Source organism: Cryptomeria japonica, chromosome 5 (assembly GCF_030272615.1).
Source record: "Cryptomeria japonica chromosome 5, Sugi_1.0, whole genome shotgun sequence".
NCBI classification, from domain to species: domain Eukaryota; kingdom Viridiplantae; phylum Streptophyta; class Pinopsida; order Cupressales; family Cupressaceae; genus Cryptomeria; species Cryptomeria japonica.
Window position 1 is genome coordinate 123,892,066 of NC_081409.1, and position 27,199 is coordinate 123,919,264.

The 27,199-nt window shown below is 34.1% G+C and overlaps 1 protein-coding gene across 1 annotated transcript in view; it reads right to left on the reverse strand.

Annotated features, from left to right (window-relative positions):
• The window catches only part of LOC131068386 (beta-galactosidase 8), a 133,430-nt gene extending 106,795 nt beyond the window's left edge, over positions 1-26,635 (reverse strand). The window contains exons 1-7 of the mRNA XM_058003565.2: positions 26,157-26,635; positions 25,957-26,052; positions 25,766-25,878; positions 25,604-25,670; positions 25,381-25,473; positions 13,768-13,908; positions 2,377-2,471 (exon numbers count right to left, since the gene is read on the reverse strand). Of these exons, the coding sequence (XP_057859548.2) occupies positions 2,377-2,471; positions 13,768-13,908; positions 25,381-25,473; positions 25,604-25,670; positions 25,766-25,878; positions 25,957-26,052; positions 26,157-26,399 (848 nt within the window). The 5' untranslated portion in view covers positions 26,400-26,635. The remainder of the gene's footprint in view (positions 1-2,376; positions 2,472-13,767; positions 13,909-25,380; positions 25,474-25,603; positions 25,671-25,765; positions 25,879-25,956; positions 26,053-26,156) is intronic.
• Between the last annotated feature and the right edge of the window lie 564 nt (positions 26,636-27,199).

Below are 27,199 nucleotides of genomic sequence, written 5' to 3' on the forward strand. Positions count from 1 at the left end.
TTTCTATAGTTGAATGCTAACTTGAATAAATAGGCACCAATAAAATAAAGATGTCTAGATTCATCCCATAACATTATTAATGCCATCATGCCAAGTTTCAAAATTATTGCTCCATCCTCTTGCACTTGATAACACCTCCCTTAGCTAGTCACATAACATGTAACATTGTGGCAACTAATATTATCACCAACTATAAATGATTGTAAGAGACTCTCACTCATTACAAGAACTCCCCAGTCACATAAAACACTCAAAACACTACTAGGGGTGTGCTTGCAACATTATTGCATATACCTTTAGTTGAATTGAACACCTACAGTGGTCAATGTCGTGAGATTTCTATAGGCACAATACTTTAAGCTTAACCTTAATGGCCTAAATTGAATTGATCTAATCACAAATTAGTAGTTAAAGAATTATCTTTTGTGAGTTCAATAAGATGTGATATTTTGAACATGGAATGGTACTCCAATAATTATTTTAGGTTTAAAAATATATATTTTCCTAGTTGAAATGCAAAATATTTTCGAAGGAGGTGTGAACCTTGTGTATGTCTTTTGATGATATATTTTTCACACATTGTTTTAGAGAAGACAATAAGACAATAAATGTGTTGGTCAACATGAGATTTGATTAATCCCCTTCTCAACCTTAGTTAGGGATCCAGTGAAGGCTTGGGAGGGTTTGGCCTCTTCTATTATAAGATAAGCCTCCTTAATCTTCATAAATCAATTTGAATAATTATATATGCTATATTACATATTGTTATAACATGCACTACACAAATGAGCACACAATTGCAATTTCTTTTTGAAGGTCTATTTATGGCCTCCTTGCAGTGGTTTGATGGTGTTATTTCAACTCAAAGGAAATCTCCACGAAGTGAAAGATGGAAGAAAACTTATCACTGTGTGCAGTGAGACCAATGGTGACGTTTCGAGGCCCTGTGTCATATGAACATCCGACAAACATTTTCAAATTTGCTAAGAGGACATTCCTAATGTGAGTTAAAATTGTCTTTGGGGACGAGTTCATGAAAAAAAGGTTTTGATACAAAACAAACACTAACATTGCTTCCCTATTCCTGGCATGGTGCTTGAAGTTGAAACCCAATGAGGTAGCATTGTGGATTTTCACCAATTGTGTGTATGAAGAATGGAGTGGGGGGTTGGAGAGCTTCTTGGGGATGTCGAGAGATAGGAAGGGTTTTGTATGCTTGGGAGGGGAATGGCTACAAGTTAGTGAGTTCACCCCATCATTGTATCCTTACTTCTTGTGGAGTGCTAACTACAATAAAGAGGTGAGAAGAGACACTGCAAGAATTGTCTTGGATGGAGTGAAGGCTTTTTTGAAGTCTTTGGAAGCATAGGCCATCCAAGAAGTATTGTTGAAATGGGGACCTTATAAGAAGAGGTTTGCATCAAAAACTGTCACTCGCTTATTGAAGCGTAAAAGAGGAAGACCAAGGGGCTCGTCAAAGAAGAGGAGGGGACAAACACTACATATTGGTGAATTGTCAGCCCAAGGTGTTGACGCAGGTGCTATGGTTGTTGTTGTTGAATGGGAGTTGCATTGGAATGACAAAGACACACCATAATGGTTTGATTTTTGGAATTTGTATTTTTTTTGTAACAAAATAAGATGGTCTAGTTGACTTTGGTGTTAGGTCTGGGGGTGTTAGCATAGTGCGTTTTTGTATGTTTCTTACAAAGGGTGTTTCGGGTTTTCTGCTTATTTTTGGATTTTGATGCATACAATGTAACCGATCTTTATTTTCAATAAAATGAACTACTTACCAATAAATAAAAAATGCACTACACATATATTAAAGATATTGAGAACATAGAAGTGATAAAGAGTATATAAGAAATAAAAATACAACATAATACAATTAAAATGTATATTAAATGAAGATAATTATGCTAAATGAAAAACACATTTTTTATGATTTTGTTAGAAAATGAAACCCATTCACCAATTTTAAACTTCTATGTACATGAATGTTAATAAAGTAATCTTAATAATATCTAGCTTGCATTAAAATAAAAAATTCAATATAATAATTTAATGTAAATGGGTCTAATTTGATACCAATAGTCTATGTTCTTTTAATGCTCTCTCATTCATTTTTGTATAACTCTCTTCTATTTATCTATTTATTCATAAGGGTCTTTTTAATTAGTTGTGTAGTATTTACACCTCTCTTAATTGTTCTTATAACTCACATTGACTTATATTGGCCATTTATATCAAATATATTACAATGTTTGTTGTTACAAAATGACATTTATTTGTGAAAGATTGTAGATTTTTATAAAAGACAAAAATCAATGAGAGATTGAAAGGATTGTATAAATAATTATTAAAAATACATACCAACCAGTCCAAGCCTCTGTCCACATCCTAGGTTTCTTATCCGAGTTGGGACCAATAAATGTATCTCCACAATACATACCATTGCAAGTATTTATCTACAAGACAAAAAAAAATAGTAAGTTTAAATTAGATAATTAAATTATTTAATACTATTTTGAAAGTGGAATAATACTAGCATACCTATATTTAGAGAAATATAAGTAAATTATGCCGAAAAATATCATATTTGTTTATTATTCCACTTACAAAATTATTATATTATTATATTATAATTAATATTAAATTATTATTATTATATTGTAATTAATTATATTATTGTGTTTTAATATATTATTATTATTATATTTTTACATTTCCATTAAACTCTTTACAAAAACAAAAAGTTTGATGTAGGGACACTTTCAATCCTCCATAATTGATAATATTATTTTGAGTCTATTATTATACTACTATTTTTTTATATTATATATTTAAAACAAAGTAGAAATATTTTGAACTTTACCAAGCTCACTTGGATATCCACAATTGATATCATCTTAGAGGCATGGAAGATGTTTGAAGCAATTACAACCATTGGATGAAAAAGCAAAAAAAATCCCATTAGCAAGAAACTTTCTATATGCATCTTTAATTCTCAAGCTCAACTAAATTCCTTTTTATTTTAAGGTTTTTTTTAGTTAAAGTGATTTTTTAAAAATAAAGTAGATTGTTTTTATTTAATATATCTATTTGGTATTTCATATATCTAATTTTACTAATCATTTAAAAATTCTAATATAAAATGATTTGCATGCAAAAAGAATAAAATAGAATTGAAAGTTGCTTTTAAATCTATATTTTAGTTTTAACTTATTTTAAAATTATAATTAATCATTTTGATTAAGTTTTTCCATGGAGCTAAGGACTAGTCAAGTAGATTCAAACCCAAGACCTCCCATGTAAGAGGCTCCTAGCTAACCATTGCATTGCAATGTCATCCCCATTTTTTAAATATAATTTAATTATATTAGATAATAAATATTTAGTGGATTTTAAAACTTACAATTTATTATAATTTTACAATAAATTGTAAGTTTTAAAAAAATTGTGGTGATTTCATTAATAATTTTAAATCCAATAATACTTAATCTTGCATAGAAATAGAATTGTATTTAAAAATACTTACTTTTTAAAAAGTATGTATTATTAATGCCAAATTTATAGTTAAGCTATTAGACACAATACAATATTGAAAGATTTGATTTTAAATAATGTGAGAACATACCCTAATTAACTACATAATATATCATTCTAGATATGATAAATCTTAGGGTAAGGATTTGGATTGTGATTCAATTAATGTTAATGTTGTTTGCAATCTATTAATTTTATTTTTTAGGTACAAATTTGATTAATATTTCAATTCTAATAAAATTTTTTAAAATAGTTTTATTTTTTATTTAATTATTTTTCAATTAAAAATATTTATTAAATATTATTTTTATTAATATTTAGATTTTCATATATTTTGACTTTGCATTTACTTTATTCTATTTTTTAATTTTTAATTAAAATTTAAGTTTGAAATTTGTTTTTAATTATTTGTCTTTTTTTATGAAAGTACAAATAATAATTAAAAGTTATTAGAATAATTTAATTTTTTTAAATTTTAAGTTATTATATAACAATTATATTTTTATATTTTTTATTTTTTTGATTGGTAATTGGTCGAAGCCTGAATAGCTTTTGACTGGAGCTATGAACCAGTGGGGACACAGTAGGGGGCCCCATCCCCATTACATATCTTTGAATTATGATTATTATTATTATTATTATTATTATTATTATGTTTGATTAGATTGACCCCAAGACCTTCCCCATCCTATGAAAGGCCAAGAGTCAAAACTTAGAATTCCACTTCAGATGTCCCTATTGGGAATTGAACTTGGGTCTCCACAGTGAGAACCCAGTGTTTTAACCAGTTAAGCTCAACCCCTTGGACAATTATGATAGTTCTGATACTTAATGTAAGTACAGATGCCAAGCTAACAAGATGAGAGTGGGGGGGGGGGGGGTGTGTGAATCATACCAACTTAATCTTCCATAAAAACAATAGATTCAACCTCGGTAACATATACTTTAGCAATATAACCAAAACTGCTAAATATGCAAACTCATAAGCATATAAACATCATAACACTCATAACACCAGATTTAATGTGGAAACCCAAATAGGGAAAAAACCACTGTGGGATTTTGGACCCACTAAGAAATATACTCTTCTAGAGTATGCTCGGTTAAAAGCAAATCCTGTTAAAGATTACAAACACATTGCTAGATGTGACCCGGTTAAGGGATTTCTCTCAGATCTGTTAGGATCTTCACCTTGTTAGAAGTGACCTTGTTAAAGGATTTCAAACACTCAATCAGAATGTCACCTTGCTAGAGGGTTTTACAAATAAGACTGTTAAGTCCACTCGGTTAAGAGATTTTCTGTCACTTCACAAAATAACAATAATAAAAATCTATCTGCAACTTCACATCTAAAATGCTAAAGCAGATTCTTATTTGCTCAATACAATCTAGTCATAGGACTTATCTTGTCCCTATGTTGGGCTCTATACTCTGTTAATCAAACAAGTCTTCAAGCTTCTGTGCTCGGTAATTACTATGTAGCATCCCTGTGCTTACACTTGCCCGCATGCATTGTTTATCAACAGTTCCTTATTTATAAACAATTTGCTAACTGCTGAATCTCCTTGATCACATATCCCATGATCAATCATAGCCATCAGATCTTCAAACTTGACCAGGTTCAATGTATCCTTCGATCTGAAAACATTTTACCTCGCCTTGGAACTTGCTTACATTTATTGGAACTTGTGCTAAGGTATTGCAGTTTAATCTGAGTTATAGATCTTTCTGTCGATCTTCCTTTACCATAGATTCTTTAACAAACTTCATGCACAACATACCAATCATTTAATCAATTCCAGCTCATCAGCTTCCTTCATTAAATAACACTTTTAATCATTTAATGCATTCTGTTACAGCTCGGTTGCAACTCGGTAAATACTAAACTTCACTCGGTAGACATTTCGCTTTCATTAACTGATAGCGATAACCTTAGGGTTTACCGACTAGGTTCTTTGCTCGGTAACATAGTATAGTATTAACCTTACAATCAACAACATATGTAGGATATCAAAACAATCTAAACATCATGATCTCATCATTGTCTAACTCGATAATAGTTGCCCACTGAATAACTTATTTCTCCCCTTATTCATCACATTCTTTCTATGTCTTTTACCGACATCTTTATACTCATCAAATCATACTTCTTAAGATATGGCAACATCATATTGAATTAGAAAATCAATTTCTTGACATCAATGACAAAATAATAATATTAAGACAGTAAACATCCTTAATCAATTATATCCATAATCATCAACAACCTTCTCAATATCCTTATTGAAATGCCAACAATCTCTTATTATCTGTTATAATGCCAACAATCTCCCCCTTTGGCATTGATGGCAAAACCAATTGATTTGACCTAATTGATTCAAATTGGTGTGAGATTTTGAAATGCTCTCCCCCTGTCATCAGAATTCTTCCCCATACAATAGTCTTCTCCCCCTTTGACAACAATGCCAAAAAGTAAAAGAACTAAAACATGATTTCTTCCGCTGAGAAGTGAATTCCTTGTTGTTATGTGTCAACTCAGTCTCGGTCAGAGCATTATGTCTTCAATTCCTGTTCCCTGTATTTGTTTCCTGCACACCTTTAGAAAACATCCTAAAGTGTGTAAATAAGCATCAATCCACACATAATATTCTATAGAATCATCGGATTGATGCTTTCACTGAACTCGGTCAGTGAGTAGAAGATAGGGGTAGGACCCCTAACTTGCTTCTGAGATATTCAAAAGTGTCCTTTGGTAGTGGCTTGGTGAAGATATCTGCTATTTGCTCCTTTGTGCTAACATATTCCAACACCACTTTCTTCTCTTGAGTTTCTTCTCTAAGATAATGATATTTGATAGATATGTGCTTTGTCTTAGAGTGCATAACATGATTTTTTGAAATATTAATGGCACTAGTATTGTCACAAAATATAGTTACTGGCTCGGTAACTTTCTCATTTATACCTTCCAACAGTTGTTTGATCCATGCTGTTGGTACAATTCAATGTTGCAGCAACGTATTCAGCTTCTGCTGTTGACTGTGAAACACATCCTTGTTTCTTGCTAAGCCAACTCACTAGTCTTTCTCCTAAAAAGAAAGCTCCACCACTTGTGCTTTTTCTGTCATCAATGTTGCCTGTCCAATCAGCATCAGTATAAACTTTTAAATCAAAATCATTTCCTTTCTGATATACTAAGCCATAATCCTCTGTGCCTTTCAAGTATCTAAAAATTCTTTTGATTGTTGTCATGTGTGTTTCCTTAGGATCTGCAGAGAATCTTGCATCTATACCTACTGCATGTGCTATGTCTGGTCTGTTGTGAACAACATATTGTAGTTTTCCAATCATGGATCGATAGAGTGTCTCGTCAACAGATGCAGATTCATCATTCTTTGATAATTTACAGTTGGTAGTCATAGGAGTACTTATTGGTTTTGAATCATCCATTCCAAATTTCTTCAAGATTTCCTTTATGTACTTGGATTGAGTAATGAAAATCTCATTTTTCATTTGCAGTATCTGTAAACCTATAAAATACTTTATCTCACCGATTAATGACATCTCAAATTCTTTGCTCATTTCATTTCCAAAGTTCTTGCATAAAGAGTTATTTCTACAAAATATAATATCATCAACAAATATGACTGAGATCAGTATTCCATTTTTATCATTCTTCATGTACATGTTGTTGTTCTCACTTGTTCTTATAAAACCAATCTTAATCGAATGAGAATGCAATCTTTCATACCATGTTCTTGGTGCTTGTTTCAAATCATATAAAGCTTTGTTCAATTTACATACCTGATCTTTATTATTGTCTTCAACAAATCCTTCAGGTTGTTCAATGAAAACTTCTTCTTCTAATATTCTATTCAAAAATGCAGATTTGACATCCATTTGATATACCTTGAAGTTCTTGAAAGCAGCATAGGCCAACAATGTTCTTACTCCTTCAAGTCTAGCAACAGGTGCAAAAGTTTCACCATAATCAATGCCTTCTTCTTGAGCATAACCTTTGCAAACTAATCTTGCTTTGTTTTGAATGACTTCTCCTTTTTCATTTAGCTTGTTTCTAAAAATCCACTTTGTACGGATTACATTTTTGTCCTTCGGTCTTTGGATTAGTGTCCATGTGTCATTCTTCTTGATTTGATCAATCTCTTCTGTCATAGCATTTACCCAATCTTCACTGTTAAATGCCTCTTTTACTATTCTCGGTTCAAATTCAGATATCAAACATGTGTTCCGTCTCAGTTTGTTCCTTGTCATTACTGGATCATCCTTATCTCCTATAATCTGACTTGGTGCATGATGTCTTCTGATATACTTGGCTAATACAAGCTTGGTAGGATCTGTATGATCTTCTTCATCACTCGGTAACTGGATATTCTCTTCATTTTCTTTAACAGTTTTCTCGGTAGGACTTCTCGGTTGCACATAGACAAATTCATCATAGTCTTCTGGTTCTTTGGAATTTCCTTCATCATTTCTTTTTGCAAATTCATCAATTTTCACATTTGCACTTTCTACTATTTTGTTAGATGTTTTAATCAGACATTTAAATGCTTTGCTTCTAGAAGAATAACCTAGAAATGTTCCTTCTTCACTTTTCTGATCAAACTTGCCATTTCTATCATCTTTATGAACATAGCATCTACTTCCAAAGAATTTAAAATAACTAACATTAGGTTTCTTATCATACCAGATCTCATATGGTGTCTTCAAAGTACCTTTCTTCAATTGAACTCAGTTCAAGGTGTAAACAGCTGTGCTTATTGCTTCTCTCCAAAATGTTTGTGGCACCTTCTTTTCAATCATCAGTGTTCTAGCACAATCCACAATAGATCTATTTCTTCTTTCAGCTATTCCATTCTGCTATGGAGTTCTCGATGTAGAGACTTGTCTTTTAATAACATGATCATTGCAGAATAAGTTGAATTCATCATATGTGAACTCTCCTCCTCTATCTGATCTAAGACATTTCAGTTGTCTTCCTGTTTCATTTTCAACTCTTGCCTTGTACCATTTAAACATTTGAAAAGCTTCTGATTTTTCCTTTGAAAACATTACTGACATCATCCTTGAATAGTCATCCACAAATAATATGAAATACTTATCACCATAATAACTTTGAACTTTCATAGGACCACAAAGATCAATGTGCACTAGATCTAAAATTCCCTTAGAAGTGTAAGACTTACTTGTAAAGCTTGATCTTGTCATCTTACCCATTTGGCATCCTCGACACATAGCATTCTCAGGTTTTTCAAGACTCGGTAGACCTCTTACTTTGTGCTTCATGTAAATTTTGATCAGGTTATCAAAATTTACATGACAAAACCTTTTATGCCATAACCAGGTATCATCAATCTTTGCATGCAAACACTTATTCCGAGTTGAGTCAAGGTGAAATGTATTACCTTTTGTTTGTGTCCCGGTAGCAGCTAACTTTCCATTCTTGTCATGAACTTTGACAATTCCTTTTTGAAATTCTATTCGGTAACCTGTGTTGTTTAGCTGTGCTACACTCAACAAATTATATTTAAATCCTTCAACCTATTAAACATCATTACATTTAGCATTGTCAAGAAGTGTTATGGATCCTTTACCTTTTACCGGACATGGTGCATCATTACCAAATCTTACATAACCTCCATCATAATCTTCTAATTTAACAAACTTGAGTTTATCACCTATCATGTGATGTGAGCATCCACTATCTATGATCCAAGAATCATTAGTATTTATGTCAGATATTAGGACTTTTTCTTCATACCTTTCTTCATTTCATCCATCTTTGATAGCCACATAAACTACTTCCTCTGTATCAGTTTCATCTGATTTATCATCATTTGATTCCTCATCGGCTATTAGGCATGACTTTCTATCTCTTCTTCTAAAGTTTCGGTGTCCTTTGTAATGATTATTTTTCTGTTTGTCATCTCGGTAATCTCTCTTTTCGGTAGAATCTTTGTCAGGACTGTTAGAAGCCATATGTCCTATCTTATCACAATTGAAACATTTCAAAGGTAGTTTTCCTTTATACTTACCTTTGCCTCTCGGTAACCTTCTGGCTAATAGTGCTTCAAACTCTTCCTGCTTTCTGATTTCCTCATACAGTTTGTGTACTTCTTCCATGTTCTTACGAAATCTTTCAATTGCTCCATTGTGATTCCCTTTAGAATACTTATACTTTCTATCATTGTAATCATCAGATTCATCAAGATGAAAAAAACTAAATGCAGACTCAATTTTATTTACCGAAGACCCACTGTTATCAAAGTTACTTAACTCAAATGCATGTAGCTTACCAATAGTAGCATCCAAAGAAATTGGCATATTGGGCACAAACCTCAATTCATTGATTGCAGAGACTCGGATTGTATAAGTAGGTAGAAGGGCTCTCAATAACTTACTTGTGACATCCTTTTCTTCAATGGTTCCTCCTGCTCCTTTGATTTGATTGACAATCTCCTTTAGTCTTGTATTGTACTGGGTTATGTTCTCACCTTCATTCATCCTCATAGATTCAAGTTGTCCTCTTAGACTATCCACTTTTGCTCTTTGAACATGTTCATCACCTCCATACACAGATATGAGCTTGTCCCACATTGCCTTGGCATCATTGCAGCCTTCTAGATCATTAAACTCTGAGTCGATCAATGCAGATGTTATTTCAATCATTGCTTGAATATGTTCTTGCTTTGCCTTTATCTCTTCCATTGTCAATGGATAGGTGCTAGGTGTGACAAAATCACTCCAGATAATATACAACATATTCTCCAACTCCTGATAGGTGCAGCTTCATCCTTTTCTGCCATGTAGAGAAACTAGACTTGTTCAGCTTCGGTGCATCCCTCTTATACATCTTTGGATCTTTTCCTCAAGTGCCTTTAAACTTTCCTTCTGGAGTCCAAAGCTCTGATACCAATTGATAGTTCTGATACTTAATATAAGTACATATCCAATAGCCAACAAGATGAGAGAGAGGGGGGGGGGTGAATCATACAAACTTAATCATCCATAAAAACATCATATTCAACCTCGGTAACATATATATCAGCAATATAACCAAAGTTGTCAAACATACAAACTCAAAAGCATGTGAACAATATAAACCTCATAACATCAGATTTAACGTGGAAACCCAAATAAGGAAAACTATTGTGGGATTTCGGACCCACTAAGAAATATACTCTTCTAGAGTATGCTCGGTTAAAAGCAAATCCTGTTAAAGATTACAAACACATTGCTAGATGTGACCGGGTTAAGGGATTTCCCTCAGATCTGTTAGGATCTTCACTTTGTTAGAAGTGACCTTGTCAAAGGATTTCAAACACTCAATCAGAATGTCACCTTGCTAGAGGATTTACATATAAGACTGTTAAGTCCACTCGGTTAAGAGATTTTCTGTCACTTTCACAAAATAACAGTAATAAAAATCTATCTGCAACTTCACATCTAAAATGCTAAAGCAGATTCTTATTTGTTGAATACAATCTAGACATAGAACTAATCTTGTCTATCTGTTGGGCTTCTATACTCTGTTATTCTAACAGGTCTTCAAGCTTCTGTGCTCGACAATCACTATGTAACATCCCTGTACATACACTTGCCCACATACATTGTTTATCAACAGTTTCCTATTTATAAACAATTAGGTAACCGCTTAATCTCCTTGATCACATTTCTCATGATCAATCATAGCCATCAAATCTTTAATCTTGTCCAGGTTCAATGCATCTTTCGATCTGAAAACGTTTTACCCCGCCTTGGAACTTGCATAATAGTCTTGGAACTTGTGCCAAGGTATTGTGGTTCAATCTAAGTTGTAGATCTTCATGCCGACTTTCCATTGCCTTAGATTCGTTAACAAAATTCTTCCACAGCTTACCAATCATTGATCCACTCCAGTTCATCAGCTTCCTTCATTAAATACTGCATGTAAACATTTAATGCTTTCTATTATAGCTCAGTTACAACTCAGTAACAACTCGGTGAATACTAAACTTCACTCGGTAGACATTCTGCCTTTATTGACCGATAGCGATAACCTTAGGGTTTACCGACTAGGTTCCTTAGTTGATAACATAGTGTAGTATTAACCTTTACATTTTACAACATATGTATGATGTTAAAACAATCTAAAACATCATGATCTCATCATTGTCTGACTCGGTAGTAGTTGCCCATTGAATACCTTATTCATCCCCTTATTCATCATATTCTTTCCTATGTCTTTTACCGACATCTTTATACTCTTCATATCATACTTCTCAAGATATGGCAACATCATACTGAATTAGAAAATCAATTTCTTGACATCAATGATAAAATAATAATATCAAGATAGTAAAACATCTTTAATCAGTTATATCCATAATCATCAACAACCTTCTCAATATCCTTAAGAAATGCCAACAATTTGTCATTGTCTGTTATAATGCAATATTGCCAACATATTCTAGAAGAGTATATTTCTTAGTGGGTCCGAAATCCCATAGTGGTTTTTTCCCTATTTGGGTTTCCACGTTAAATCTGGTGTTATGAGTGTTATGATGTTTATATGCTTATGAGTTTGCATGTTTAGCAATTTTGGTTATATTGTTGAAGTATATGTTATCGAGGTTGAATTTATTGTTTTTATGGAAGATTAAGTTGGTATGATTCACCCCCCCTTTCATCTTGTTAGCTTGGCATCTATACTTACATTAAGTATCAGAACTATCAATTGGTATCAGAGCTTTGGACTCCGGAAGAAAAAAAGTTTAAAGGTACTTGAGGAAAAGATCCAAAGATGTATAAGAGGGATGCACCAAAGCTAAACAAGTCTAATTTCTCTACATGGCAGAAAAGGATGAAGCTACACCTATCAGGAGTTGGAGAATATGTTGTATATTATCTGGAGAATGATTTTATTACACCTAGCACCTATCCATTGACAATGGAAGAGATAAAGGCAAAGCAAGAACATATTCAAGCAATGATTGAAATAACATCTGCATTGACCGACTCAGAGTTTAATGATCTAGAAGGCTGCAATGATGCCAACCCAATGTGGGACAAGCTCATATCTGTGTATGGAGGTGATGAACATGTTCAAAGAGCAAAAGTGGATAGATACGTGATGAATTAGCTCATGGGTTTCTAATTAACATTTGATGGTTTTGGGTTTTGTATCTCCTATATTTTAGGTGCTTAAGATGGAGGTTGTGTATAGAGTTTTTTAGATATTGTTAAGCTATAAGATTTCCTCTAGATCTCTAGTTGATATTACTCTTGCAAAGGCTTTCTTTGTAATTGTATTATAATTATAATTTATTAAAGAATACATTGCGTTGCTTTGGAGTGTGATCTTTTTCTTCTAAAGAGTTTTTCCCATATACACTTGCGTTATGGTATATATATTTTTTATTTATCTTTAAATGTGTTTTTTCTTTTTGTAATTGTTAAAATGATAAAAATTTCACAACATTCTCCTTAGAATGTTAGTGTAGGAATTGTTTTTGTGTACATTTTAATTATTAAATGAGTAATTGTTATTAATTAAATAAATTATGTCAAAGTTGGATGAAAAACAATTTTTTAAGTGTAAAATATTTAATATAAATAGACTATCACATTTTTACTAGTTTATAGAAGAATAAGATGATGGTTTTGAATACAATTTAATTGATACTTGTTTACTAGGGAATTAATATCTCATAGGATGCTAATAAACAAGATATATTGTGCATGACACGACACATGATAAAATGGATAAATTACCTCTCTCTCACTCACACCTATCTATATATCATTTAGTCTTTATAATATATTCCAAAATTCATATGTTTGGATACAGTGAACTTTGAATATAAATTTTGATATATTAAAGTAGTGCAAGAATATCGTAAATATTGTTAACATGCTCTTTATTAAAATCTATAAATCTATTGCTTAGTTATTTTTTTTTAATTAAATACAAATCAAGATTTGGTTTATTATATTCTTTATTATTTTTAACTGATCATATTTAAAAGAAATATAATCTATAAAATAGAAAATACGAGTTTAATGACTATTGCATTTTAATTATTTTATATGATTAATTATTTAATTTTTCTAAAAACAATTACAAATAAATTATTTTTCAAAACTACACTATCCTATTATTACTTAGATTAATCTAATAATAGAAATGGTTTAAATAGGACTTCAGAAACATAAAGTTCTTACCACTGGATCTGGTGCATCAGGTTGTTTACACATGACTAATGGAACGCCGGTGTTTAGTCCCATTACCATATTTGCTGCCCAAACTACATATGAATGACCCCCTGGAAAGGAACGTTCAACATTCCCATATTCATTCTCTATCTAGAAACACATAAGACATCAAATTTACCATTAATAATAATCACAAGGTAAAAATAAAAAATTATATATATATATATATATATATAAATAAAATAAAAAATCATACAATCTATTATCTTCGTACTAAACATATGAATACTATTTTTTATTACTTTAAATATATAAGTACAATTTTTGAAATGACTAGTAATTAGATTTTGAAGAAGTTAGAATAATACAATATAAAAGAAAATATTAATAATACCTTATTTACAATGTTATGTATTTAAAACCTTTATGTAAATGTAATATTACACCTTTTTCTTCATACTGGCACATTTGTAGTTTATTAAAGTATTATTTTGTATATGTATTTCAAAAAACAAGTATTATTGAAAATTGTATCGTAGACTAAAAATACATGTAGAATTTAGAACTTAAGTACAAGTTTTCTAATTAAATTTCTTACGTCTTTAAAAAAGAAATGTTTTAGAGTAACAAGATCTTAAGCTCATGATGTGAATTGAGTTTCCAAGGATTCTATTGCCTTGTTGACCTTTTGGTGCTATCTCACTTCTCTCTTAGAAGAGTTGTTTGTGTCAATCTTGATAAGTTTTACTTTGCTTGCTCTTAAAAATGTGTGTGTTGAGGTAGATTTGTCTAAAGAAATCAAAGAGTCAATTAATATTTAGATAGGTAATTTATGTCATACTTAAAAGTGTATTTGTTTAATAAATGTATTGATTGTCAATCCTTTGATCACAAGATGAAAATTGTTACTCCTTGAACCAAATTATTTTCTAAGCTTACAAGAGACTTGCCTTTATTGTCTTTTATCTCTTGCTCTAGCTCTTACTACTAGCCTTCTTTTCTTTGAACTACTTGTTTTCCTCAGCTTATCCTACTTTATTAGACTTTAGGATGTAATCTTATATCATCCATATTTTTTCATGAAAAGTGTATATATTATTTTTACACAATTTATAAAGTAAAAATTTATAAAAGTATTTCTTTAATACATAAAAATTAAAACTATTTTTAAATGTATATGGATTGGACATATTCTATTTATATTCAAACTTCTATTTGAAACTAAAATAACAAATAATAAATATAAATATTATGTGAAATTGATGAATTCAAAGAAGGTCTCATGACTTGACCATGAATTTAAATACATTATTCCCCTATCTAGAATAGAATTAAACATGTCCAATGGTAACAATATGGATTGGTCTCAAAACTCAAACCAACAAGCCATATTCATTAAAATTGACTTTGAGAAAGCATATTATAAGATTGAACATGAACATTCATTCTTGCTATGCTTATGGTCTTGGTTTTAGTCCTAATTTTCTTCTGACTATCTAGTTGAGTTTTACTAATGCTTCTACTTGTATTTTACAAGGTCTACCCATTTGTGATTCTCATCCATCATTATATGAACAATTATGGATTGTTAGGATTTCCCCTACAATTTTCCTTGGATAACAACTTAGCCTCCCATGATTGTTGCACATGAGGCTTAGCTTTGAAAAGGGTAAATACTATATTCTTAGAATTTGAGAAGTGATTTACTAAAAGCCATGTCTCCCTCCCATGATTTCTACGCATGAGGCTTAGCTTTGGAGAGGGAAACTATTATTTTCTCAACATCTAAGAAGTGATTTACCAAAAATAATTTCTCCAATTTTGATATCCACTCATCAACAACATTTATATATCAATTTTCCTTCAAAAGTTAGGATGTCAAATTTTACATGTACCTTGAAATGGGTGTGACCACCAAATGGTCCTCCCATTGTGCTTGGTTGTAAATTATCTAATTATGCTACAATAATTGGTTGAACTAGTTCATTGTCTCCTCATGTTGTCTTTCCAAAGCCTCTTCAAGCAACACCTTAAAGGGGTCTAATGATTTGCCACATTCTTTAGCCATTTTTAGTTGTGTACACATGTCAAAGGAAGGTAATTCGATGGATCCCTTATCTTAAATCCAAAATTTTGATACCTTAACTACATGTGATGTGACATTCAAGGGTGAACCAAAACTAATACCACTAATTCAAATTATTTGGGGAATTTAGAGAATAATATTCATTGAGGGATTGGTGGTATTATAGCTATATAATAAATAATATGTAAAATATGAAATAATTCTTATTTAGAATAGGAATTTCATAGAAGTTAATAAACTCTATGGAAGAGATGGATGCCTTCAACTCTATTGGACTAGTTTGGAAATAACCAATATAGACATTTTTCAACTCAAATGAACCAAAATCTTAGTAAGCCTTTAAAACTATGGCTACCTTAGGAAGTTGAACCTCATTGGTTGTTCCAAAGTGAAGGAACCAATGAATGGTTGAAATAGTGAATGAATAAGATCTTAGTTTGCATTCCTATGCTAAGACTCTTGTTTAAAACACTAGAAAATGACTTTGCTTCACCACTAAAATATGAGGCAATTTATATTGTTATTATTATTTTGATAGGAGCAGAGAAGACTATGACAGAGGCTCTACAAGGGGGGGTTCAATCTAAGTTTAGGGGATTTCAATCTAAGGGAATTATATCAAGCCCATTTGGTTGCTTAGGTCATAATCCCCACATTTTCCAATCATGACATGATTTTAGGCAAAAACTAGGGATGTCTCACTAGTTGGACACATTATTATGCTTCAAGCCTCCTTTATCAAGATTGTGGGTAGTTTTGTTTCCAAAATCAATTGGAAGCCTCAAGAGGTTATCAAACCATGACTTTTTGGAATAATAATTGATTTTTCGATGGATTCTCAATTGACCAAAAATCTCTTTAGTGCTCTCAAGTTATCACCTTCCATGTTGTTGTGTTGCTTGAGGCTCCTTGAAGCCATGCCCTTAAATTTTATAGACAACATAATAAAATTATTTAGGATTTTTTTTTATAAGGCTAATTGCTCTTGGCTATTGTGACTTAAATCTAAGGAATATTTTAACTTGAGCAATGAAGACCAAAAAACTCAAGAGATTCTTGATGTTGTGTCCCCTCATACACAATACAAAATTATCATGCAATCTAGTCATCCTTGGTGAAAAGATTGGAAATGATATGTTGAAATCTCATTTGACAATTACACTCCTCGTTAAAGATATGAATTTTATTCCCCTACTTGTCTATCATATAAAATTTGAGTAAGAGTTGGTTTCTTCAATCTTCACTTAGGCTTGGAGAAGGAGGTTCTAACTATCTAGAACATGATTAATGAACCCAAGATCACCCACTTAGATGTGTCAAATACCAAGTGTCATTTATTTAGATAAACATAGACTAGGTAGCATTTTTTTTTTGGTTTTTAATAGAGCTTTGATTTCTTTGTCATAAATTTGTGACTTTTTCAAACCCACTTAGCCTAGGCCTTTTTAACATAATGTTCTTTTATGGGACTAGCAATGCTTTTTCCAAGATTCGCATAGATTTCGTATAATTTTTTAGTAGAGGTCTTTTTTCTCTATTTGAAAGTAAATAACATCTTCTAACACACTAGTTGATAAGCAATTCTTTACTTATATCAAAGTTATGGTTACATTTCATTTTTTCTACATATTCAAATACAATACCACAAGGCAGATTTGGAGGTAGCCTATCTCCATACTATGTTGAATCACCAGGGAAATACACCTTGCAAAGTTGATTGTGTTTTGCTTACATCACCACAACATGTTTGACCTTATAACAATTCCTTGCACATGGGCCAAAGGTGAGGTCGCAACATCTCTCATTGGTGCTCTCAAAACTATGCATGATGGTCTCCTCTTTTTGATTGCCATCTTTCTTTATGTCTTATTAGTGATATGATTGTGCTTTGATGGATGGGCAAAATAAATATAATCACCTCACTTTGGCTATCTCACCATGTCAAGATATGGTCAATAGCATGTGGAGCAAGAGGGGTGGAATGAAATAAACAATATACATGCATGTTGGGAATCAATTTTTGTTAATGTATAGGCATTTTCATTAAAATTTAAATAAAAGTACACTACCACAAAAAAAAGGGTAGGTGGATGCGAGATCACCCCTCAAGAGTTATACGAGCAATGCCCATAAATAACACTAAGCATAAAAAAAAACACAGGCAATGCCCAAAAATAGAAAAAACTAAAAAACAAACTACTACGCAGCTAAAGCAGTGGCAAACAGATGCAACAGGGGATCACAATCATCCTTGGGACCCCATACATCAGCGTGGTCAAGGTTGTCATCCGGGAGAGACCACCCTTTGTTGGTAGTCATCTCTTCATTCTCCTTTCCTTCCTAGTCTGAGAGATAGGTAGAGAAAGTTGCAAGAACCCTTTGGAAGAGTCAAGCCAAGTATTATCTCCATTAGTATCCGACCAGTTGAAACCACCACCAGCAAAAAGTTAGCACCCCTCATGCCCTGCCCGGAGGAAGAGCCACCACGTGGCAGAGAGTTTGAGCGATGCCAAGTGAACTCGCTACCACTGTCAGAGTGACAGTGAGGAAACTGGATCCGTGAGGGCTATGAATGACAAGCAAAGGAGGTACAGTTATGTCGTCGACCTTGAGGTGGAGAGTAGTCACGAGAGGCAAAAGAGTCTAAAGGCACTCATGCCACTGTACAAGGGGAATCTCCCCAATGATTCAAAAACACTTGCAAGTGGGCCACCTCAAGTGCAGCCTTGTTGGCTACACTTGAATATGAAGCATCATATTATTACAAATACACACTTTAGTAAAAAGTGAAACATAAATATCAATAGAGTTGTGATAAAATAAAATAGTATTTATATCCTTCCATAATGTGAAGAGGATTTACACCCTAAAAGAATGTCAAATTTATGTGAAGGGAATCCGAGGGAAATCCCCCAAAAGAGACATATGCCAAGTGAAGGGTTCAAGCCAAAAAGGCTTGAAAAAATCACGAATCCAATTCCACAAATGTTGAGCTCAATGAAAAACCAAAAAAGATGGGGGAAAGTTTCTAGCTATCCACAAAATGGGCAATGAGGGTCATGAACTCCCAAGTGGCGTAGCTGAGCATCCAACATCAAATCTTGGAAAAGAATACACGAAGAAAAATGAGCCATCTTAGGGTCAATTATGGTAGATCATATAGTTTGAAATCTGAGACACCATATGTGTCGTGATGAATACAAATGCTATTGGAGATTCGAAGTCGAGACCACAAGAAAATGAGGCATGAGCCAAAGGTAACCCAACTTGGGCTTGCAATTGCAAAAGGGCATGTTGGGAAACCAACATCAGTCTTTCCATCAGGGTTTGATAGACTGAATGCCCATCTTGTGTAGCATATTCAAAGGTAGAGCCGACAAGACAAGGTCAAATGTCTATCGATCTGATCAGGCAAGATGAAATTAAACTTGCATGTCCTCCCAAGAACGGAGTTGCATAACAACTTTGGATAAAAATTCCCTAGGGGTGAGAATGTCGTGTTTGTGAAAACACAGAGCACCAACCCCAAGAACGCAAGCTAAAGGAAGCCCTTGAATCTGAAAAAGTGGTGGCCACCAAATATTATGTTGATTGAAAGAAAGGTCGTCCCTAAATCCGACACCATCTCAATGAATCCAAGGTTTGACAACTTCCTAGGCACACCAAATGCTTTTGGCAACAAAAGTACCTTGAATCTGCATTACGTCTTTCATGACAAGAAAGGTTTGAAAATTGATCCCCTTCCACAAGGGCTTATTGGTCGAATATCTAGCAGAAATACAATGTCTAAGAAGAAATTTCCAGGCTTCATCACTAGTGATGGCCCGAATGACCCATTTAGCGCATAATGCAAGATCTTGCTTTTGGGTAGAAATAAGGTCAATCCCTCTAGACTCCTTGGGAAGACAACAAAACCTTCAAGAAACTCTGTGAAAGTCAAGATGGTCAGCTACCAAAACCCACAAAAAATCTCGAAGAAGCTTCTCAAGCTTATTGTGAGAAGCTTTCGAGGAGACCCAACAAGAAGAATAGTACACATGGGTAACAACAAGAACTTTCAAACGGACATGGAATTTACCAACCAATGAGAGTGGCTTAGTAATTCAAGATGCCAACTTGTTCTCAATTTTGGCGAGAACTGCATTCCAAAGGTCCATAGAAGAACATTGGAAGGCAAAGAGAATGCCCAAAAATCAAAAGATTTTCCCATGTCGAATTCATTTCCACCCATATTGGAGAATCCAAGGAGGGATCAAGAGAAAGGATTACCTATGACATTGGGGTTTGCGCCATTGAAGATCATCAACCCAGAAGCCAAACAAAAAGTATCATGGCATTATAGAGCTTCATGAACATTATCTTCATCTTAAATAAAGGTGTGAAAGGAATCATCTACAAAATGCCCATTAACAAGTTGAGAAGGTGACTTAGGTAGGGAAATCCCCTTGACATGCCCAACAAAAATGGCAGTTGCGAGAAGGTAACCAGAACCTTCAACAGTAAACACATACAATGAGGGAGCCAATAGACAACCTTGGTGGATGGAGCACAACAAGCCAAAAACCAAAGATTGTCAATCATTAATGGTGATACAAGCTAAGGGCTCTCTAAAAAATATTTGGACAGATTGAATGAATTGAGGTCCAAACCCTAAGGCTTGGAGCATATCAAGAATGAAACACCATTCAATATGGTCGTAGGCTTTAGCAAGGTCTATCTTGACAAAAATGGCATTCTGTTTGGAGTGGTGGGTCCACTCCATACCTTCCCAAATAACAATAATATTATCCAAAATAAATTTGGACTTGATGAAACCTATCTACTTAGGTCAAACAATCCTGAGGGAGGAGATGGTGAATCTTGAGAGCCAATGCTTTGGCAATGATCTTATAGGAGATATTGTGTAAAGTGATGGGACAACAATTGCAAATATCCTTATGGTCCCCTACCTTAGGGATGAACTTGGTATTCCCTTTGTTAATAAGCTGACCAAGAGATTGAGAATGCAAGGCTTCCAGATAGACTTTATGAAGGTTTAAGCCAACACAAGGCCAAAGGGCTTTGTAAAATTTGTAGGAAAAGCCATCACAACTAGGGGCCTTGTCATGGGCCATGGAGAAAACAACCTCCTTAAGATCTTCAAGGGTCAGGGTTTGATCGTAAAAATTCTTTTTTGACTCAAAGAGCCAAGAGGGAATGATAAAGAGACATTACTTGAAGGCCCTATCACATTCAGGAGAATTTCCCTAAGCAAAAAGTACCTTTGACAAAGGCTTGAAGGATATCTGATAGCTCAAATAGAGCACAGTTTGGTCATCTTTAATGCATTTAATACCATGTGAGGAATGACAAGCTCTAAGAGCCAAGAAAAATCCTTTGGACTCACGATCTCCCACTTTAAGCCAGTGAAGCCTAGCCTTGTTCTGGGCACCACAGGCGACATAACTATCAACAATTTGTTTCTAGTGCCCGAACTAAGCAACCCAAACCTGCAAGGCAGGACATAAGGGGTTGATAGAAAGAGCTTTTGTGGCATGACGCAAATCCAAAGTATTGGCATCATAGGACCATCTACAGTACATCACTAGCTATCTTCCATAGATGAGAGGAAAGCAAGTTGTGCATTGGATAACATCATTCCACCATGTAATCCAACCAAATAGCTAAGTGGGACAACTTTCCAAGTTCCAAACCCATTGGATGTGGGCCCCTATGGGTGGATGATTCAACAAAGAAGTATTAAAAAAGGTTGGGCTTTGAAAGGTCGGACATGATCCACTTGCTAATTAATGAAAAACTCTATGGGGAAGTGGTCTAACAGCATTACCTCGGGGAGAGGTAAAACCAGAAGCTCTTAGCTCTCCAAAAGAGAAAAAAGATTGAGTTGTGATCATAGCATGATCGAACCTTTTATGAATTCTGTTAGTACCAGCCAAAAAAATACTCCGAGTGTGCCAAACACCTTGGGGGTGACAACAATTGGTATTGGGATAAAAAAGACCCAATTTATTACGCATGTAAAACCAAGCTTCTCTCTCCCTAGTTGTCTATCAAAAAGGAAAAACACCTTCCTTATCAAAGGCCACCTCAACCATATTAAAGTTGCCACACAAAACCCAAGTAGCAGGTTTTAATGAATCAACAATCCACAGCCAAAGGCGAGATCTTTCCACAATATCATTGGGAACATAAACATTAATGATCCCAAAGGAATGATTGTTGACTAGCATGAGGACCCCGACCAATCTCAGGTTGGGGTCTGCTCCGTGATTCACAATAAAGGACTGCCAACATGGCAAGAGAAGGGTAATGACACCTCCTTGACCAACATCGTGTTCTGAGGCCAAATCGAGGCCATCTGGCCAAATAACACGACATTCAACAATAAGCATGAAAGCAACAATTTTATTCTCTTGAAGACAAAAAAAACCGATACCAAGATATTTAAGATAGTATCCTACACGAAATACTTCCTGGAAAGGTCAGTGAGACCTCGAACATTCCAAGACATGAAATTCATGATTGATAATCATGCAAGTTATCCTCATCCTTAAGAGAGGAAAAACTATTTTGCAAAAAGTCTTCCAACTAGAAGCCCGAGTGCAAAACCACTCAATGCTTTTTCAGGAGCTCCATCGCCATCCTCAACATGCTCAGAAGGGTGCGAGAGCGACGCATGGAGGATGTTTGAGTTGAAACAAGACAAGGAGGCAAGGGGGTTCCAACCCAAGAAGATGGGGCACCACTAGAACCTAGAAGCTCTTTCCCTTGGATAACAGGGTTTGAAATTAGCTATTGTGGCGATGACGGTTGCAGTTGCAATTGTGGTTGCGAAGAAACTTGGGGTTGTGATTGAACAACAACAGAGCTTAACGAATTTTGAGAAGCAGATCAAGAACCCTTTCCTTTGCAAACAATTGTGGTCCAACCCTCCTCAGTTTTTGGAGCTTCAAAGAATGAGGAGGAGCAACCTCCTTGGAAGAAGTTCTAGCTCTCAAGGCAGCCAAAGAGCAGTTCTTAATCTTATGTTCTGAAGATTGGCACCGAAAGAAAGTATTGGGTAAGTTCAAATAGATTACTCGTTTGAGAGTAACATAGACCTCCTATCTGAATATCTATAGTCTCCTTGAGGTCACGAGACAAATCCAATGCATACCCTTTTTTGAGGATAGGTATGGAAAAAACAGTCCGGTTCCATGCAAACCACCATGCCAATGGAATGGGCAATGGTTTTCCAAAAAGGCCAACAAGGCAAAGGGAGACTAGGAAACTCAATCCAGACTGAGACTTTGAGCTTCTTGTCATTAGAGACAAAGAAGTCTCGTGACCAAGGCTGAAAAACAAGTAAAGAGGACCAAACAAATTAAGACCCACGACACAAAATATTATGCACATGGGTGGAATCAACAAAGCAAAACAAAAAAAAAGCCTTTGGTGAGGTTCTGGATGTCATTAACCTAGACCTCATGAGGGGCCCAAGCCTTGGCAATCCAGTCACAAAGCATGCTTTCAGGTGGAACCCTCCCCACAAAATATCAGATTAAAGGAAATTTTTCAAGCCATTGACAAGCATTATCAAAGTCTTGAACAAGTAAGACAACATCTGGGGTACCAGAAGGCGTACCTCATGAAAAAATTTGGGAACAAATTTCTTAGGCCGTTTATTCAAGGGTGCCATGATTGCCAAATGCAAAAGCTCCAACACTAGCATCAATAGTTGGTCTGAGGCTTGTTGAGGCCATTAAAAGGCTAAAAAATCCTGCAATAAATACAATATGACAACATGAAAACCACAATTAGACACACAATACAAAGAAACAACCATGCAAAAACCCTCATAGGTCATTGTCATTAGGAAACAATTTGAGATGACAAGGTCTTACCAAATGTTGGGTGGGGTTCTAAGTTGAATGACCACGTTCTATCTCTTGCTATTAATCTGTTAACTCTTATTTCCTAATCTCTTCAAATAATGTGATGTTTTGAACTTATTTTCTCTAAAACATCAATGTGTTTAAAAATATATTTTGCAATACTTTAAATGATATTCTTACACCACCTAGAAGAAGCATACCAATAGCCATTATGCTATATTCATACACCCATAGATTCTAAATGGTACATTGGATTTTGATGATTTTTTTTTATTGTCTTTGCAAGCAACTTAACTGCCTATAGCTTTTGTTTTGGCTTCTGGGTAGTAACGATGCACACTATGGGATCCGTTATGCACTCAAGGGTCAAAAAGTACACATTTCAAGTATTGCTCGATACCAATTTAAAGATGCCCAACAACCGTGAACTTAAAATTACCATTACTTATGCACAACTGACCCAATAGTTGCGCGCTATGGGTACCAATCTAGAGGTGCACAAATGGGCCAATTATGGTCCAAAAATGTTTAGCTTTGATATATATGAAATTTATTAATGAATTTTTTTAATTTATTTTTTAATTTCTTTAAAATTAATAAATAAAAGATAGTTGTGCAAAGAATGTTTGATTATTAGAACTATAACAACTATGGTGCTCTTTCCCTATATATTATTAAAATGAATACCATACTACTTCTACAATTACTGTATACAACTATTTCATTTTGAAAATAACACTTTAAACTACTTTTAAACATTCACGGATTGAGCATGCTTTGCTTATTTTCAAACTCATGTTTGAAAATGGGAAAAAGGTAAAATTAAAAAGTTAGAAGTATGTTAGAAGTATTAAAACAGACAAATCTAGAAGAGTTAAAGTATGTTAGATGGTAATGAACGTCTTCTCGCTATGTGACAAAAGAGGTGGGAAGCTATATTTCTCGTGAATGAAAGAATCGTTGTAACCACAACAAAAGTGCCTTCTCCATTACAGGACACCAGATTAAGCCCTTAACAAGAAACCCAGCCAAATAAGGATACTTCCCCCCATCACCATTTGAAATGACCTCTGTACATGATCTAGGTTTTCTCTAGCCAGAGATGGATAAAAAACAGAGAAAAGAGTTCTGTAAGTTAGTAAGATAGTTGCTGTCATTATGACTTACTGCTGGATAAATTTAAAAACGGTTAACATTTCTTGATCATTCAGCACAGAGAGACAACTGTAGCCCTTAGGGCTATGGAATATTTCAAAGGCATTGAAAGTAGAAACAAAGTTGTGGGTAACAACTGTAGTAGTTTTCATGTTCCCCAAGGTAATTTTTTATTCTTGTTTGCATTTGCACAGTCCTTTTAAATGAATACTTTCTGCATACCAATGATGGTAAGCACTTCTTAGAAAATCAATACAGAGTTGCAGAGAATGCACATGTGGGTAATGATAATGGGAATTTTCTATTCACCATTGATTTTTAGCAGTTCTTAGAAAATGAATACACAGTTGCAGAGAAAACAACATGGGTAAATAATGGAAATTGACTTTAAGCAGTTCTTAGAAAATTATAACACAGTTGCAGAAGAAACACATTTGGGTAATGATAATGGGGATTGACTTTAGACAATTCTTAGAAAATTAATACACAGTTGCAGAGAATACACACCTGGGTGATGACAATGGGTCCTCCTTGGGAAGCAAAAAGGCTTTTTGCTTTCATCATGTTTACAATCATTGTTGTGAATCTTTCCATCTCACGCTGCACTCACCAACACAGTAGCAATTCATGCATCAGAAAACAAGCTATCTGAAATTTTCTTAAATTGAAAAGGCTCTGTACAAGAGGTGAAAAAGGGGAGGTATAAATGAGAAAAAAAGGCAATCTGTACCTTGAATGGCTCATTATCTGTTCTAAAAATTATGTCTGGTATATCATGAAGCCAGTAGGGAAATCCCCTGGAGACGAAGGCAAAATGCACCATCAGAGAAACATAAATTCAATGTGGTAGTAAAGTATCTATATTGTTACAGATTGGGAATGCGAGGCATACCCATAATTCCACTCTGATTCAATGTATGGCCCAATTCTCAGACTCACATATAGTCCTTTTGAATGTATTAACTTTACAAATGAAACCAAATCGAACCTCCCATCAAAATTAAACTGCAATCACAAATACTAGCATAACATTAGACTTATGAACATAATATCACAAATATGATTGAAGTTAAAATCAATTACCTTTCCCTGCTCTGGCTCATGCATATTCCAGAACACATATGTCTGAATGCAATCCAATCCTCCCTCTTTTGCTGTGTCTATCAGCCCAGGCCACATCTGTCAAAACCATTGAATATCCAGCCTCAATAAAAAAAAATACAATATAAACAATGTATATATGTTTTCTCATGAAAAAATCCTATGATTATTCTGATACCCACCTCGGGAGTGCTCCGAGGGTAGTGAATTGATCCAGAAATGAGTAGTTTTCTTTGACCATTGATAATGAGAGAAGTACCGTCATATGTAACTTCATCGCCATTCAGGCCTTGTACCATAAAAATGAATACCCACAAACAAAATCCTACAATGGCAGCTGCATTTGGCATTGCTCTTCTACTCTGAACTCCAACTGCCTGACCAATCTGTTTTTTTGGGTGGCTCAGGAGCTTAACAACACACATCCTGTTAATCTGAAAACTTCCTCTGAGCACACCTAAAGATTTTCTCTCTGTGTTGTCATTACCCCCGAACAGAAGAAGTCCTTGAAAAACTGCCTTTTTTTGGTAAAGTACTGTACCCACCTTTTGAAATTTGAATGTGCATACACTGTTATACACTAGGTGGGTACTTTATATCAAAGCCTACTCCTAATGTTGGATTAGGTGTAAGACACTTGAGTACTCCAGATAGCTTTCAAACATTATTGTGTGCATGAATATTGTTCCTGAAATAAAGGGTCACATGAAGACAGACAAAATACTGTGACTAGCTAGCTATTCAATAAAGTGACATATTCTAAATGATTTCTTTCTTATACGGTACAACTTATGGTTATAATTTTTTCTTAAGCAAAGAATACAATGCATTTCTTAGTGGATGGTACAAGTAATGTAAACCGGGAGGAATTCAAGCCCAAGGATATGCTCAGTGATTGAGTGTGACTCCTGAGTGTGAGGATATTAGCTTATCTTAGGGCACAAAACATCGTGTAACAACTTTAGTTCCCACCAAGCATAACAGTATGTTTGGAAATCTTTTCATTCAAACAATCAAAAAGTATCATTTCATTGTTACAGACACACCTCTTTCCTTCAAATATGTTAAGCTGTACTCTTTTATTGAGGAAGAGAGTCCTCGTTGTATTGATATTGGTTAAGCCCCTCGAGGTTAACTTACGAGGTTCCTTCACCACTATGTATGTAAAGAATAAATAAAGAATATATAAATATATAGAGTTTTATATTATTTTTACTGTCAACTC